The following is a 15,596-nucleotide window of genomic DNA, read 5'->3' on the forward strand; positions in this document are numbered from 1 at the left end:
TTGCAACTGATCGGCATATCAACCCATTCCCTCCAGGTGTGGGTAATGGAAACACATCCATCTGGTGACTAGTGTTTACAGCCTCTTTCTACTATCTTATTCCCACTTAATTCTGCATTAGTAGATTCAGCATCAGTTGTTTTGGCTGGAGTAATGGAAGGGTAGATTTCTCTGCCAGGCATACTCTTAAAGTTTGTCCTGAGATAAAATTCTGAATGGTGTTAGTGGTGTTTACTCAGCAGTGAGTGGCCGTTATTCAGGCTTGCTACTTTACTTTTTCACTGCAAATGAAGTGGCTTAGAACAAATTTATTTATTTATTTATTATTTAAAATATTTCTATCCCACCCTTCTACCCTATAATAGGGCACTCAGGGCAGCTTACAAAAATAAAATCAAACACGTACATAATAAAATTGTAAACAATAAAATCACAAAAACATTAAAATAAAAAACATAAAATACAATTAAAATACATAAAATACTATCTATACACACACACACATATACATATATATAGGGAATGGTACTAAAGGGGACTACAAGGGTAAAATTTAACATAGAAGGCATAAAATCAGTGTCAGGCTCTACCTTCAGTCCCTCCCAGCTCTCCGGAACAACATCATTTTCAGAAGTCTCTGGAAAACCATCAGGGAGGGAGCAGAGCGGACTTCTTGGGGTAGGGTGTTCCAAAGCCTGGGGGCCACAGCTGAAAAAGCTCTCCCGCGTGTCTGTCAATCTAACGTCTTTCACTCCAGGCACGCAGAGGAGACCAGAGGCCACCTCTGTTACCCAAGCAATGTGGGAGCCATTCCTGTGTGTTGGATCCTTTACCACTCCAGCAGTTTTTCTTAAAGGAAACCATGCAAGTTGTGTGGTTACTCTTTATTGATGTTTACATCAATTGTTCTTTGTGTTCAAGTTCTGTAACATCAGTCTGTATTTCTGCTTTGTGTGTTTTAAAGTTGTGATAGTAGGATCTGACCAAATTGAGCAAAACACTACCAAAATGCACATCAAATCGATCTAAAATATAACATGTTAATGTTTCAGCACTAATTAAGAATAATTTAAAATTCTCTTTGGTATATTGTTTTTAAGGGGTTGAAAAATCAGGCCAGGGTTAAGCTGAATATAGTCAGATGTCCTCCAGTAACCACTGTCCTCATCCGAAGACCAGACCTCAGATATCAACTAGGCTTCAGTGTACAGAATGGCATTGTAAGTCGTGTTTGACATACTTAACTGTTTATTCTACCTCTGTTTTCATTAATAAAAGAGGAAGTTGATTTCAAAAGAACTTAGCTTTTATATACAAGTGTATTGGATCTTATCCATAGCATAATTATCTGCATACTACATCAAAACAGCATTAAAGACCTGATGGTTTATTGAATGATTGACTGGGTTGATTGAATGGATAATATTTGAGAATTAAACATTGGAGGGTGAGATGTAAATTATATTGCTTGTGGATTGGGGCAATGCAACCCAAGGGGACTGCAGAGTTGTTGTTTTGCAGCAGCAGGAGCAGCGGTAGTGGTAGAAATATTCCCATGCTTCATTTGTAAGGGAGGAGGTGCTGTGACTGAATCTGATTATGATCTGTTGATATTTGAGAGTATGTAGTTATTGAGGAGTAAGTAACAGTTCAAAGACCTCAGGATAACACTAAAGTTGCTAGTGAAATGGTAAATATGATCCCTGATACTGAAAATGGATCATAGGAATTAGTCCCTTCTCATGATATAGTTGATCCCTCCTGTAAGACACCCAAGATGCATTACTGTATTTTGACAAGTCAATTTGTATCAAATATTGTACCATGTAGCATACTTGCAAGAACATCATTTGAATTGCTTTTTCAATTTCCACTTTCTCTGACTTGCATTACGCAGAACAGACCATAATATTTTCACTTTTGAAAATACCAACACGGGACCTGTTCGTTTTAACCTGCAGATGCCGTGTTCTTCCTTGACAAAACCAGTGAGCAGTAATATACAGCTTTACCATGACTGTTCACTTTACTTCTTCTCCATCAAATTATTAAGTATAAATTGCTGTGTATAGAAGGTTATGTTTGCAACTTGAGGCCATACAGTGATTTATTGCTATGCCCATCCTTACATTCACCATTTGTGAGCTGCTCTAATTCTGTGTATAAGTATGTATTAGTGTATGAGTCTGGTGCTCTTTGTACACACTTGCTATGCACTCTGTTCCTCAGAGGGGATGCTAAAAAGAAATTCCACAAACTGGGTCTGTACCTAATCTGGCATTAGCATGGAGAGCCTAGCTCATAAGTTATATCATCTGCACGATGGAGAGGGGAATTTGCTGCTTCTGCCCTGGCGAATGAACGAACCATGATTTGTATTCTCAGTTGAAAGTGTGAATTCCCTCCATTTAAAATACTCTGAATTAATGACACTCTGTGGTGATAATTGGTGATGGTGGTTCCACATAAGCAAGTCAGTGTGATGTTACAGTAATCAAAGGAAAATTATGTCTATGAACTCATCCTTGGACTAAATGAAGCATCTGCAATTCCACAGTTCCAATGCCTAGCATAGTGCACTGTCATTGTCAAATGTCTTGCCTTTCCAGATCTGTAGCCTTATGCGAGGAGGGATTGCAGAGCGAGGAGGAGTACGAGTGGGCCACCGAATCATTGAAATAAATGGGCAAAGCGTTGTGGCAACACCTCATGAAAAGATTGTCCACATTCTCTCAAACGCTGTTGGTGAGGTAGGAGCTGGCACTCTTAATCTCACTTCTATGACTTTTTGGATTTATTGCATTGTTGTTGCCATCAAATGCAAACATTGGCGAATGTGGGCAGGTCAGCCTTTACTACTGTGTGTGGCTTTTTGCTGAGACTAGGGCCTTATGAAAGATGCTGAATGGCCATGGATCTGGTTGTAACAAGCATTTGCTTCATGTGTATCTCATTTCCTTTGAGCAACTCAGGGCTTATCCCATCCAATTCATGAGGTAAATTAGGTTAAGGGATAAGGAAGGTCCAGCACCAAGCTTGGGTGAGCCCCTTGGCATACTACCCTCAATATCCCCCACCCAGCAACATCTGCAGATGGCATTTCTGCAGCTGTTGCCAACCTGCTTCTCCTTTGGGCGGGCGAGCTGGTTTGGCTCACGGTAATGAAATCAATCGTGCTATAATCAGCTTGGTGGAAGTCAAATAGCCATAGTTTTTTATACCCTACAGTGCAGTGCCTGATGTCAGACATTGCACTGTGGGATATTAAAAATGGTGGCTGCCCAGTTCTGATCAGGGAAATATCATTATTATTAGAATGTATTATCTGCCCTTCACCCGGAGGTCCTAGGGCAGATTACAACAATTTAAAAACACATAATTAAAAGAGTTAAAAGCAACCTAAACAACATCACAGAAAATAGGGTGGCTCCCAAAAATATACATCTCAGGTGCTGAAGGCCAAGGTAGAGGTTCATCTTTAGCATTCGCTGAAAGTTGTACAATGAAGTTGCCAGATGCACCGTCGTGGGGAGAGTTCCACAGCTTAGGCGCTGCCACAGAGAATGCCCTCTCCCTGGTCACTACCTATTGAGCTTCCAAGGATGGAGGTCCAAAAGGAGCTCCTCTGCTGATCTCAACACCCGAGAGGGGCTGTAGGGAAGGAGGCGGTCTTTCAGTACCTGCTCAGGCCCCTTCCAGACCATGCAGGAAGGGGGGATGGCAGTGAGGGTGGGCAGCAGTGGGAGTCTAGCAGGCAAGGCATCAGCTTCGGTGGGCCCATGGTGGGTGCTGATGCTGGGCTGGGCTGTTATCCAGTGAGCTTTCTCATTGAGCAGGGATTGTAATTTGGATCTCCCTAGTCCAATATTCTACACACTACACCAGTGGTCCTTGTCGAGGTATTACAATCCACAGTTGGATTATAGCCCAACTTAGTGGGTTGAACTAGTGCCACTGCTACCATTATATTCTCTTTTTGTTGTTGTATAAAGATGGAGAGGAAGAAATACAGATGATAAGACCGAGGAGGGAAAAAATGAATGTTGTAAAATAAATGAGTGAATATGGTTAAAGATGTTGTTCCAGGTGTGAAAAGATGGCAGATAACTATACCGTAGTGGCTCCCATTTGATGGGTCTTGGTATCTGTCAATCATGTGCATGCTTGTTTGGAAGCAAGGCCCACTGTGTTCTTACCTAGTGGGTGTGAAAACACAAGTACCATATGCTTCCTCAGGAAACCCTGTTCCTTCCTTTTCCCTTTTGTTTAACATCCCCCTCATTCTTGAACACAAATAGATGCATGCCGCGTTTCCATAAGCAGAATTCCACTTGTGGGACATTCCTGCTGAAGGAAGTGGTATTTGCTGATTTCTGCTTCCCCCTGTAACCCCCACAAAACCGCTCTACATGTTTGGGGAACTCTCCAGAACCATGTGTGAAGTTGTTTGGCAAGCTGCCAAGGGAAAGTAGCTAAAATAACTTCCTCCTCACTTCTTCGAGTGTGAGCCTCCGCTAGATTGCAATCCCTTCCACAAATGGAAGTGAGCCCTTCCACTCTCAGAAGGCTAACTCTGAAACCAATTCAAAATGTGCAACACTTTTTATTATAAGTTTGGGAAATGCATGTGAGAAACACTGATTCAGTATTTCTGTCCTTTTTCCAGATTCATATGAAGACCATGCCAGCTGCCATGTACAGACTTTTGACAGCACAGGAACAACCAGTTTACATCTAAAACTCATCTTCCTTGTGTATGGAGGACGTTTCTTCTCATTAGTGGTGTTTTCTTGTGCTGCATTTTGGTGTCTGCAGCAACATCTCTCACTCGTTTCCTCACCTTTGATCATTCTGCTGCGTACAAGATGACATTTTTGGTTGTGCCTTTTTATTACTAGTTTACTACTAGAGAATAGAAAAATAACCAAGGCTTTCTTTGACACACACACACCATGCTACATCATCATGTTATGCCTCCATGGCTATTAGGACAAAGAATAAAATTAGAAAGCTTTTTTTATAAAATAGGACAAAATATAGGGTAAAATTCTATTCTTTGGCTGATAGAAAGGATGTTGACCTGTTTTATCCTGCAAAGTTGCTATTACATATATGTTAGGAGAGCAACAGGATGATAATTTTGCCCCTAGCAAAAAGTTGATATATGTTTGAAAAAGGAACGTGGATGATAACTTGGCTTTTCGGTGAGCACTGCCTCCCTAATGTAGCTCAACATCTGTATATCAGGAAAGCATTACTGTAAGGTGCTGCTCATCCCATGCTATAAACCCTCTAGGACTAAAATGTGCGTTGTTGATGGAGTATGTGCTTTCAAATTTTGGTCCCAGGGATCGAAGTCTTTTTTCCCCTTTCCCAAAAGTCCCTTATTTTTTAGGTGTAGCATGATTTTTTGCAAATGGGTTTTCTATTCCCCACTTCCTTTCTAAGACAAGAGTGATTTAACAGAAACAGTGTGGGGGTAGTGGGAAAAGACTGCTGACAGATCTTAACTTTCTAAGCTTTTTCATTTGTGTATGTACGAACGTGTATGTGGGCTGATAGGTTGTCACATTTTAAAACTATATGCTTGATTTTTTTTTTAACAAGTCTACATACAGTTCTAAATTGTTGTATTGTTCTGAGCCAGTTTACTTCTAACAGATCTTTGGTCCAAAAGTTTGTATTTACATTTTTAAAAGACTATTTCTCATTAATTTTGGACCATTTCAGAATAGTGGAAGGTATACATTTAATTTATTTTGTAATATATATATATATATATTATATAAAATATATGTAAAGTTAATCCCACACCTGGGATGCTAAAGGTAAAATGTTCACTTACTGTAGATGCTTGTGCAATGAAAGAATATTCCAAAATGTTTTGGTCATATTTAAAATCAAGGGGATCAGTAGACTGTAATAGTTGTAGTAAGACTATTTAGGCAAAAACACAAGACTGTGGTCCTGTGGCACCTTAAACCCTTATACATTTATTATAGCATAAGCATTTTTGGAGGTAAAGCCCACAAAATATTATGCCACTCACAATACATGTGTTGGTCTTTAAGGTGTCTCAGTAGTCTCTGTTAGAAACACAGCTACCTTTCTGGAGTCTAATATTTGTGTAGGAGGTAGGAAATAAGTATAAGCTGACAGCCTGATTTAGGATATTCCTGGTGTATTGGGGCAGAGGAAGAGATTGAAGTGTTTGCATTTTGCATGGTTATGCACATGTTGCAGAAATGTAATGGTGTACTCCTTGGGATTCAGTGCACTGCATGGGTGTTACATGTGGATCCTAGCTCCTACTACATGCATAGAAGTTCTGGAACAGTGAAGATCTGGTTGTGTTATAATAGCACCCTGAACCACAACAATAACTGTGATACAAACAAGTTGTTGGGGAGGAAGAAGTGGCTACACAACATTGTAGTGGAATGTTAATTGCCTTTTTCATTCACAAAAATAATTGTTCATGTAAGATTCCATATAGTAGAGTATAGGAAAGCTATACAGTAAGAAAAAAAATACTATCTTTCAACCTAGACAACTCTAGCAACCCAATCCTATCTGCTTAGATACATGGTAGCGCATTGAAATCAGTAGGCAACTCTGCATAGGATTGGACAGTAGTTGTGTATATTTGGCTGCAAGTTTGGGCCCAGTAAACTATCAGATGCTGTTGCTTTAGTGAAACTAAGTGGGCGTGTATCTGGACAGCATGCTGGATAGGAGACCACTAGTAGCTTTTTGTAAGCAAGACTTTTTTTAAAAAAAATTGCTGCAATTTTTCAAAGCAAAACAATAAAAATGACTTTCAGGAGCTAGGTTCTGAATTTAATAACAGGAATCTATTTGACTTAGTTGTGACACAGAGGTAGTGAGATGAAAATGAAAAAAAAGAGGGGGGAAATCATCACCGTGCATAATTTTTCAAGGTTTTACAAAGGGCCTGAAAAATGTGGGGTTTGTGTCTTTTTATAGCTTTTCTACCTGGACAATGGGCAGTGAGCAGGGATTGCATAGTCTCTTCTGCAATACAGGGCTGCTGTAGGAAATCAGTAACTTTTGACTAGGACAAAATAATGACACAAAATATGTAAGAATTGAGTATCTTTAATGTAACATCACAGAACTATCTTATGAAATAGAAGGGATTCTAAGCCATGGAATCACCAAAGATGATAATGTTGATATTCCAGATTAACATCCATGGTTTGCTGTTAATCTGAGGCTACCTAGACTCAATCAGTTTTTAATTATGGACATCTGCTTTACAAAACACCACACAACTCATAAGTTCCTTTATGCATATAGGTCAAGTAACAAATGTATTTAGGACATGTACTATGTATAATTAAATTATACATAGCATAGTTCACTGTTTCTTACTACAGCTCCAACTAACTTGTAGCCCTTTCTTTCCTTCTAAGAAATGCCATTTCTTTCTCTTAATCCCTTATTCCTCTTCACCCAGTCAAGAGGATCCTCCAGCTCTAAATACATAGATTTCTTTATATACAGAGCAGAGGCCCTGAATGAAAAAGCTAGTCTTGAAAGCCCAGCCATTCCTAGTTCTCAACAGTGTTAACTCCCATAATAGATTTATTTCTATTTCAGGTTTACCCAAGAGACTTCTTTTCACAGCTTTTAGCAAGACAGATCCAAAATACTAGGATACAAATGGGACTGAGATAGATATAAAAAAAAATCAAACCATTACTTGTGGAAACTTGAACATGTCTTTAACTTGAATTGCCATTAAAGTCTTTCAAATTTTTATATGTTTGAGAGTAAACTCATCCATGTCTTAACTCTTTTCTGGCCTGTCCTTTATTCTTCTATTGCTTGCAAACATGCTGGTTCACAAAGCTTCAGTCCCTTTCTCAGCATGGTTGCAATGTTGTGCTGCTTGCACATAGGGAAATCTGACTTATGACCTGATTTCCAGAGTAGATCTAAGTAACCAACCCTAAACTTCTTAACTTTGAAGAATAATATGGCCTGAAAGGTAAGACAACTATTTTGAAAATGGATACTTTAACAGAGGAGTTACAGGAAATATTACATTCCCTATGGAATCAAAGGAAGAACTTATACTACTTCAAGTTTGCAAAAATCCGTCAAGAATGATAGTTGCCTACTTGTATACTTTAATTCTTCCACGTTTACAAAAAGGTTAAAATTGCCTCTTACCATTTTTCTGTGTATGTCTGAATTGCAGTATAATTTGCAATATATGTTGGGATTTTCCACATACAAGCTTTTGGGGAGGAGGAGGGAAATTCTTTGTACTTCTGAGAATTAAAAGAAATTGTCTGAAGATAGCAAGTGTGTGTGTATATAGAACGAGTGAGCAGAGTACTAAAGAATATAAAGCCGTACTATTCTGTAAAGAGGATGAATAGAAATTATTGAAAAGCGTCGGGAGAAGTATAGTATTGTATTTGTAACAATATTGTTCTTTGTAAACACTAAACTTGATGAGCTCTATATAAATATATATATATATATATATAAATGTGAGCCTAGAATGTTGATACTGCACATTTATTGAATGTAATTTTTCAGACTCTTATCACAGGATTCTGGTTCCTTTCTCTGTAATGCAGCTAATGGAGAGCTTGGGGTAGGGGTGGATATTTTTTTTAACTTTTTTGTTGGCCTCTGTTTTGGTGTGATGTATTTATATGTGCTACATTCCTTTATTTAATAGAGTGCTGATGTCTGTAAGATTTGCAACAATAAAAAACAAACATACAAAAAAAAGGCATTAGATTATAGCCAAGGCTTAATTAATGCTGCTCTAGGAAGGTGTCATTCCATTGCGTTACCTAGTTATTAATGGACTCCTTTTCCCACAGCGTTCCAGAACTCCATAAATATTTATATCAACATTGGACAGAGAACTTACCATGCTTGTAATAACTCCTGCCTTTACAGAAAGCTGTCATTAATTTACCCCTTAGATGTTTTGATATAATCAAGTGGCTTTCACCAGTAACCTTTTAACCTGCTTCAACCTTACAAGTATGCATTTAACCAGCAAGATCATTATGAGGCATAATTTACTTTTAACTTCTGAAGAGATAAAGAGTATGATCGCAGTTAGTATGAAATAATTATCTTCACTAACAATATCCAGGGCTTGTAGAACTGCTTTACTTATCTTCATACATGCAAGGACAGCTAGAATTAAGGTACTCAATGTATACTTATGTTTAAGATTTAAGGTTGTTGCATAATAATTATCCACATCTTTGGAGTAAGCCATTTATAACTAGCACAACAATATCTCTATCCAGTTCTTTGTGTTTTATTTGCAGCCCCACATATTAAGTCTATGTATGCACAGAACCAACATTGGGAACTAGAACTCTAACCAAGCTCCTGGCACTCTCCTCAGAGGAAACTATTTTACTATTGGGGCAAGGTAAATACCTTCTCACTCTGTTTTCTTTTAATCCCTGATCAGGGAACTTTTTCTGTGTAGTTTCTTGTTGCAGTTAGCTTCAGCTACTATCCTTTTACTTTTTTATTAGTTTAGACGGAAGTATAAATTACTTGGAAGACATCTAAGAGTCAAATTTAATCAATGTTCTAATATTACAGCATTAGGATTGAGGAAACCACTGCCACTATCTCAAAGCAGACCATAGGAACCCAATCTTATGCCATCTGATACCTAAGAGCAGTGAGAAAAACCTTGGGAGGCGTTGCCTTCTCTAATTGCTCCATTTCCCAAATCCAACCTTGCTGCAAGACCTAGCTCCAACAGTATGATTTGTGAGTAATGCCCATATAATGCCCACTTCCCTGTGTTCAGATTCTAAGCAACCTTCAAAGGCACTTTCCAAATGGGAACTGCAAGTGCTCTTTTGGTTCCACTATTAATGATGGTGCAAGACCTGCTTCAAGGAAGGCTTGCATAAATAAATTGACTTGATTTTTGTCTTACATCTAATATGAAGTCAACCCATTCTTCAATTCTGTTTTCGTTATAACAACCTTGAGGTACTTCACTGATCACTCTCAGAAGCTAGAAAGCATGCAAGTCTCCATGTGCATACTGTCATGGTGGCCTTTCCTTTGTAGTAGATGAACTCAGGTATAGCATTTTCCTGCTAGAATAGCTTCTATTGCCATCTAAGCCAAGATGGCCTAGCCTGTTTTCTGGCTAGGACAGTACCTCTCCAGTAAGACTGTTAACGCTCTTCTGAAGGGCTCCACACATCTCCTCAAGCACTTTTAGGCACCACCTTAAAAATTATAGCCAGGTTTGCCCCATGGCTAAAGGACACACTGAGATCTTCATATTAATTTTGTTTTTACCCTAACATGGTACATGTTTTCTGCTACATACTTACCCAGCTGAATATCTGGGCTTCAGGATATGCTTCACCTTCTAACAAGTGTATAATTCCATTGATAACCAAAGAAGTGCTGCTGCTGTACCGCAGAAGGGGCAAGGGAGAACACCTTCATTTTAATATGAAGTCCAGAGAAATGACTATCTCCAGCCCATGTTCCTTTACAGACAAAGCACAATCAATTAACTATCGATCACAAGTGAAACTACAGCTACTAGAGGCATAAAGCCTTTACTATGTTGTTTTAGAAAGAATGAATTGCTTCCAAATATCAACATTCTCGTTTCTTCCCTACATCCTGAAATAAAAAGTGCTTGTCATATATACTAATTGCAACTGAATGTCCTTGATTTAAAGACAGCTTCAAATTGGAACATACTGAGGCTTTGCTAGAAATAACTTCCTCCAACAGTGTCCTCAAGTATTGTTTCCAAATGCAGCAGTAAGTATGAAACAGACATTAACCTTCACAGAATGGTTTTCTGGTCAGTTCATTGCATCTGATGAAGGGCCTCATAGATAGGAGCTCAGAGCACTGTTTCCCGTAGAACTCCAATGAGACTATGTGGCCGTTCGTGCTCTGTCCTCTGCGCTCTCCTCTCCAGCAACTGGGTTTCTGCTGTAGTGAAAGTACTCACATCCCCACAGCTCTCCAAGTGCAGGAGTCCTGGGTGCCTTCTAAAAGGCAGTGTATGTGCCCTTGGTGTAGATAGATGAGCAGGGGTCATTACCTTCACAAAAAAAGGAAAAATTATGGTCTCGTTTTCCTTGTAACTCTTTCCATACCCGTTTTATATAAAGGAAAAAAGCAAGTATTTTTCATAATGAAAATTTTCAACAATCTTAAAAACGAGTCATGCAACTTATTTTTCAATGTATTACATGACTCCAGTTTTTACATGTAAACCTGGGCAAATGCCCTGCTGAATTTCAGTTTTTATTTTGTATGCTACCCCAAAACAAGGCTGCAGGATATGTGCACTCTCACTAACCTTTTTATTGGTAGGCCTTTAGCATTCACTCCTAATTTATTTATTTATTGCATTTATGTCCACCTTTCCTCCAAGGAGCTCAAGATGGAATACATGTTTCTCCCTCTCTCCATTGTATCCTCACAACAACCCTGTGAGGTAGGTTGATAGCATTATTATTCAATAATCCAGAAAAAGCATCCACTTGCGTGGTTTTTTATCTCCTTCAGAGGATAAAAGCAGCAAGAGACCTATGGCAAACAGGCTGGTTTCAAAACCTAAGCCATTTGCACTGCTCAGCAGTTCAGCATAGAATCAAACAGACAGGAAATAATTTCCATTTTATAGTAACCTCAGAAACCAAAGCTGGTTGAGAGATGATCCAGTCTGCTGCCACATACTCTTGCTTTCTACTGTTCTGCTCTGGCTTTTAGAGAGCTGTGGATAGTGTAAGGCTGCTGGTCCATATTTTTATGTTTGGTTAAATGTCTACAAGTATATTCTTTTGGTTAATTTTCAAGCAGGTAAAATCTTATTCTACACTTGTTAGTTGCAGTATATCTGCATAAAGAGTTTTTCTGTGTTAACACTCACTATCTTCCTATATAATTAGTATATCCTTAACCTGCTTGCTGTTTCATCCTGCCACAGGTAAGAGGTTGGAAATTTGTTTTTATGAATTCCTAAGTATCAAGTTATTAAATAAAAAAGATTTACATAAATCCACCACCTCATGTCACTTTAGATAGTTGTGGGACCTTGGAGAAACGTGCAGAAACGTGAATCAGAGAATGGCCTAGCCATAACTTCACTAGACTTCTCCATCACCCCATTCAGTTCCTTTCCCATAACAAAACTGACACAGGTCACCAACACTTGCTAAAGACCTGTCCTATTCCAAAACTGCAGCTATAAACTAAATCTGCATCCTGAAAGCCAGAGATGTCACAGCGAGGAAAAATGTAGGAGTTCAGCTACCATCATAAATTACCTGCTCAAGGAAGCTGGCACTGGTAACGGCTTCCTCCATGTGCTCTTCATCTGATTTTAAAACAGATTTGATATCTTCCACTAGTTCATGTATGTCAGGGGTCATGCTGCAGGAGGAATGGTCTAGAAACTTTGCCACAAGCAGTTTCGTATCTATGTACGATTTGTAGTCTACCAAAGATCGAGGTCTTGAGCGCAAAACCTTTGCTCTCAGACTCTTTCGTAAAATGACAGTAGCCAGTTCTGGTTTTAATTCTGTTTGGGTGGCAGCTTCACAACTTAACACTGGACCTGGAGAGAAAATGAAAATACATCTGGGTAGCTGGACATACAAAGGGTTGCATCCAATGGTGGCTTTGCACTAATGAAAGCACTGCCACTTGCGTAAGGCAGAGCACATGATATTTGCCAAACCCTCCTAATGAATGTAGCCCTATGAGCCTCCCAAAAGCTTCACCTGAGAACTAAGTCCCAAATGAAATAGTATGGGATATGGCTCAGAGGGCTGCAATTAGTTGGGAGGATTGCTGAAATTGAGGTCTTCCCTTTGTAATGGAAGCACCACTGGACATAGGAAATTTCAGGACATTGCTAGTGATGTCTAGTGAAGACAGGTGCTAAAGGATATTAGTGAAGGGGAAAGAGGCCAGACTTTTCAAAGCATATTACTTCACAAGGTATTGAAATTATTTTTAAATAGAGCAGAGTATATGACACGAGGTCCCTTATAGCAAGGGAAACAAGATCACCTGTTTTTGGAAAGCAAAAAGGAAACCTGGTATACATATTTCAAAGCTGTATGTATCCATGGGGCACACATACAAGAGATTTATACAGATACTTAGGCATTTAAGAGCTTTTTCTAGCCCTGTATAGTATTGCACTCCATAAGTCTGATTTGGCTTTGGGCCCAAAAGACTTAGGTTCAATCCTATCTCCATCAAATATTCATCGGATGGGCTTTGGTTAGTCAATTTTCTCTCAAACAAATCTCACAAACAAAGAATGAGATGGTAAAACTTTGTTTTGCAGGTGTGGACTCACATATTTGAATGGTAAAGTCAGGCTTTATCACTCAGGCTTACCACTTCATCTGCTCTATGTGAGATTATGTCCACCATATTTCATCTGACAAATGGTAATACTGAAGATGTACTTTACAGGCCTGTGGCTAGGATAAACAGAACAGCTAAGAAATACACACTAACAAGACAGACAGACACACACCATTTCTACATTAAGTTGCCCTTCCAGGGCATCAATCCCACTGGAGAGCAAACAGCCTTAAGTGCAAATATGCCTCTTTCATACTGCAGCTTGAAACCAAACGACTTAATCTGTGAACACACTAGTCGCCTCCCCAAAGCGTTTCCATTAGCCACATCTGGAGGGGGAATGGGCTGATCTACCGATCAGTTGCAAAATCTCTTAGAAGCTAATTTTTTTTAAAAATGCACTCAAGCTGATCCCACCAGGTTTCACACTAAAAAGGGGCAAGGTTTGACTAGTGTCGTGTGTCCCTGTTTTCAGAAGAGAGAGGTGGAGATGCATTGGAACCAGCAGAACAGCGAGTGTGTTTCTACCCTTACAGTAAATTTCCCGAGGGGGGAAAAAACCCAGTCACCTCTTGGTAGAAAGCCATGCAGCACAGGATCACTTTTTGATCGTTTTCTGAGAGGCTTTAGAACAGTCTTGCAGATTCCTGCAGGGGCCAAAGTAGGTTCTGGATGCAAGGTAGTCTCTCTAGTCGTAAGTGCATCTCCATCTACTGCAAAAACAAACAAACTCAGAAGGGACATTCTGCTATTTGACATCACTGAAGTCAAACAGCAGGGAGTCAGACCACAAACAAAGCAGTTAATTCAGAAAGACAGAAGGAAAACCTTTTAAAATCAAATGTACTATCTCTAATCTGCCAAACATGAAGCAGCAAATATTGTGACAAAAAGAAAAAGCCAAGTGAATTCCTTCGGTAATTATAGCATGATAAAATCAGCTTTGGAAACAAATATTTTGGGTACATGTGTGATAATCTTGGCCCAGTTCCTACTGAAATAAAAATGAGTTGGATTTTCCAAAGTGTAAGCAAATGCAAGCTGAACCACACAGTTCTTTTTGCTTCCAAGATCTAACAGTTTGACTTGATAAAATCAATGGCTAATATGTTCAGCTGTTGCCTACAAAGGACAAGTCAATAGGAGAAATGTAATGACTGGGGTGGATGGGGGATGAAGTCCAGTTTAGGAGTCAAAAGCTCCTTGGCTGGCACAGGGAACATATTGGCTTCCTCCCAAGAGAAAGCAACATTTCAAGGTTTCTGCCAGAGATGCACAGATTTAGCACCATCCAGCTTCTCCACAGTTAGGCAATCAATACCACTGCCAAGCACTGCCAACAAGACAAAAAGGATCAGCACTTCCCTCCTGTTTGTCTTTGCCACCAGCATTTCTAAAAGCATTATATTGACAGAAAGCTACTATGAGTCAGCCCTGATCTGTCTGTCTGTTCTTGTGATACAATGCAGTATTATTTTATCAGGGTTCCTGAAGTCATCCTTTCCGTGATACATTATTTTTGTAAAAAAATAAAATGCATTTATTTAAAAACTTAGTCCCAGACATGCCTGAGTAGAACTTGCATACTTTTTGCTTGTTTGCGCTTATCTGAATGTACACTGTAATCTATTAAAAATTATAAAGTCATGGCTTTTTCTTGTGATTGTTTGAAATGTTCTACCTACACCAAATTCAGGACTACCAAATCAACTCTAATTAGAGTAGCAGACAGGACAGTAAAATATGCCATGTAAAAAATATACTGAGAAGTAAAGACATGCTACTTGGTGTGCTTTATAAGAATGGATATGAAATGTCATCAATATAATATCAGCAAAGTATACCTCACTCATAGGCAGTCAATGTATGGCCATTGGTTTCAGATGAGTGTGTGACTATTTATGCGCACACCAAAACACTTGTTTTGTGTGTGTCTTAATGGAATAGCTTAAGTAACATGGGTTCCTCAACATCATAAACAATTTGTGAAGCACTTTGAGATCAAGTCAATATTAGGTCAACACCCCCACTGGAAACAAAAGGCTCTCACATTTAGCTATATAAACCTGAAATACGAGGCAAGATGTGCAGGCACTATTCTGTTAATTTGTTTTGTGAGAAAGTAGCCTGCTCCCACCTTTCAGTGTTTCTAACCAATGAATGAAACCACAGAAATGAATGACATTTAGAAAGCCAGATTTAGCAAA

At 39.0% G+C, this 15,596-nt stretch overlaps 2 protein-coding genes across 13 annotated transcripts in view; one reads left to right on the plus strand and one right to left on the minus strand.

Moving 5' to 3' along the window:
* APBA1 (amyloid beta precursor protein binding family A member 1) overlaps positions 1-8,950 on the plus strand; it is a 112,510-nt gene extending 103,560 nt beyond the window's left edge. For all 8 annotated transcript variants that reach the window (XM_061628385.1, XM_061628404.1, XM_061628441.1 and 5 more), the window contains 3 exons: positions 1,101-1,220; positions 2,610-2,750; positions 4,667-8,950. In XM_061628385.1, coding sequence (XP_061484369.1) covers positions 1,101-1,220; positions 2,610-2,750; positions 4,667-4,738 — 333 coding nt within the window. In that variant the 3' untranslated portion in view covers positions 4,739-8,950. The remainder of the gene's footprint in view (positions 1-1,100; positions 1,221-2,609; positions 2,751-4,666) is intronic.
* A 195-nt stretch (positions 8,951-9,145) lies between these two features.
* The window catches only part of ENTREP1 (endosomal transmembrane epsin interactor 1), a 56,453-nt gene continuing 50,002 nt past the window's right edge, over positions 9,146-15,596 (minus strand). For all 5 annotated transcript variants that reach the window (XM_061628466.1, XM_061628501.1, XM_061628475.1 and 2 more), the window contains exons 9-11: positions 13,959-14,102; positions 12,336-12,625; positions 9,146-11,104 (exon numbers count right to left, since the gene is read on the minus strand). In XM_061628466.1, coding sequence (XP_061484450.1) covers positions 10,901-11,104; positions 12,336-12,625; positions 13,959-14,102 — 638 coding nt within the window. In that variant the 3' untranslated portion in view covers positions 9,146-10,900. The remainder of the gene's footprint in view (positions 11,105-12,335; positions 12,626-13,958; positions 14,103-15,596) is intronic.

The sequence above is a fragment of the Rhineura floridana genome, chromosome 1 (assembly GCF_030035675.1).
Source record: "Rhineura floridana isolate rRhiFlo1 chromosome 1, rRhiFlo1.hap2, whole genome shotgun sequence".
In the NCBI taxonomy this organism is placed as follows: Eukaryota; Metazoa; Chordata; class Lepidosauria; order Squamata; family Rhineuridae; genus Rhineura; species Rhineura floridana.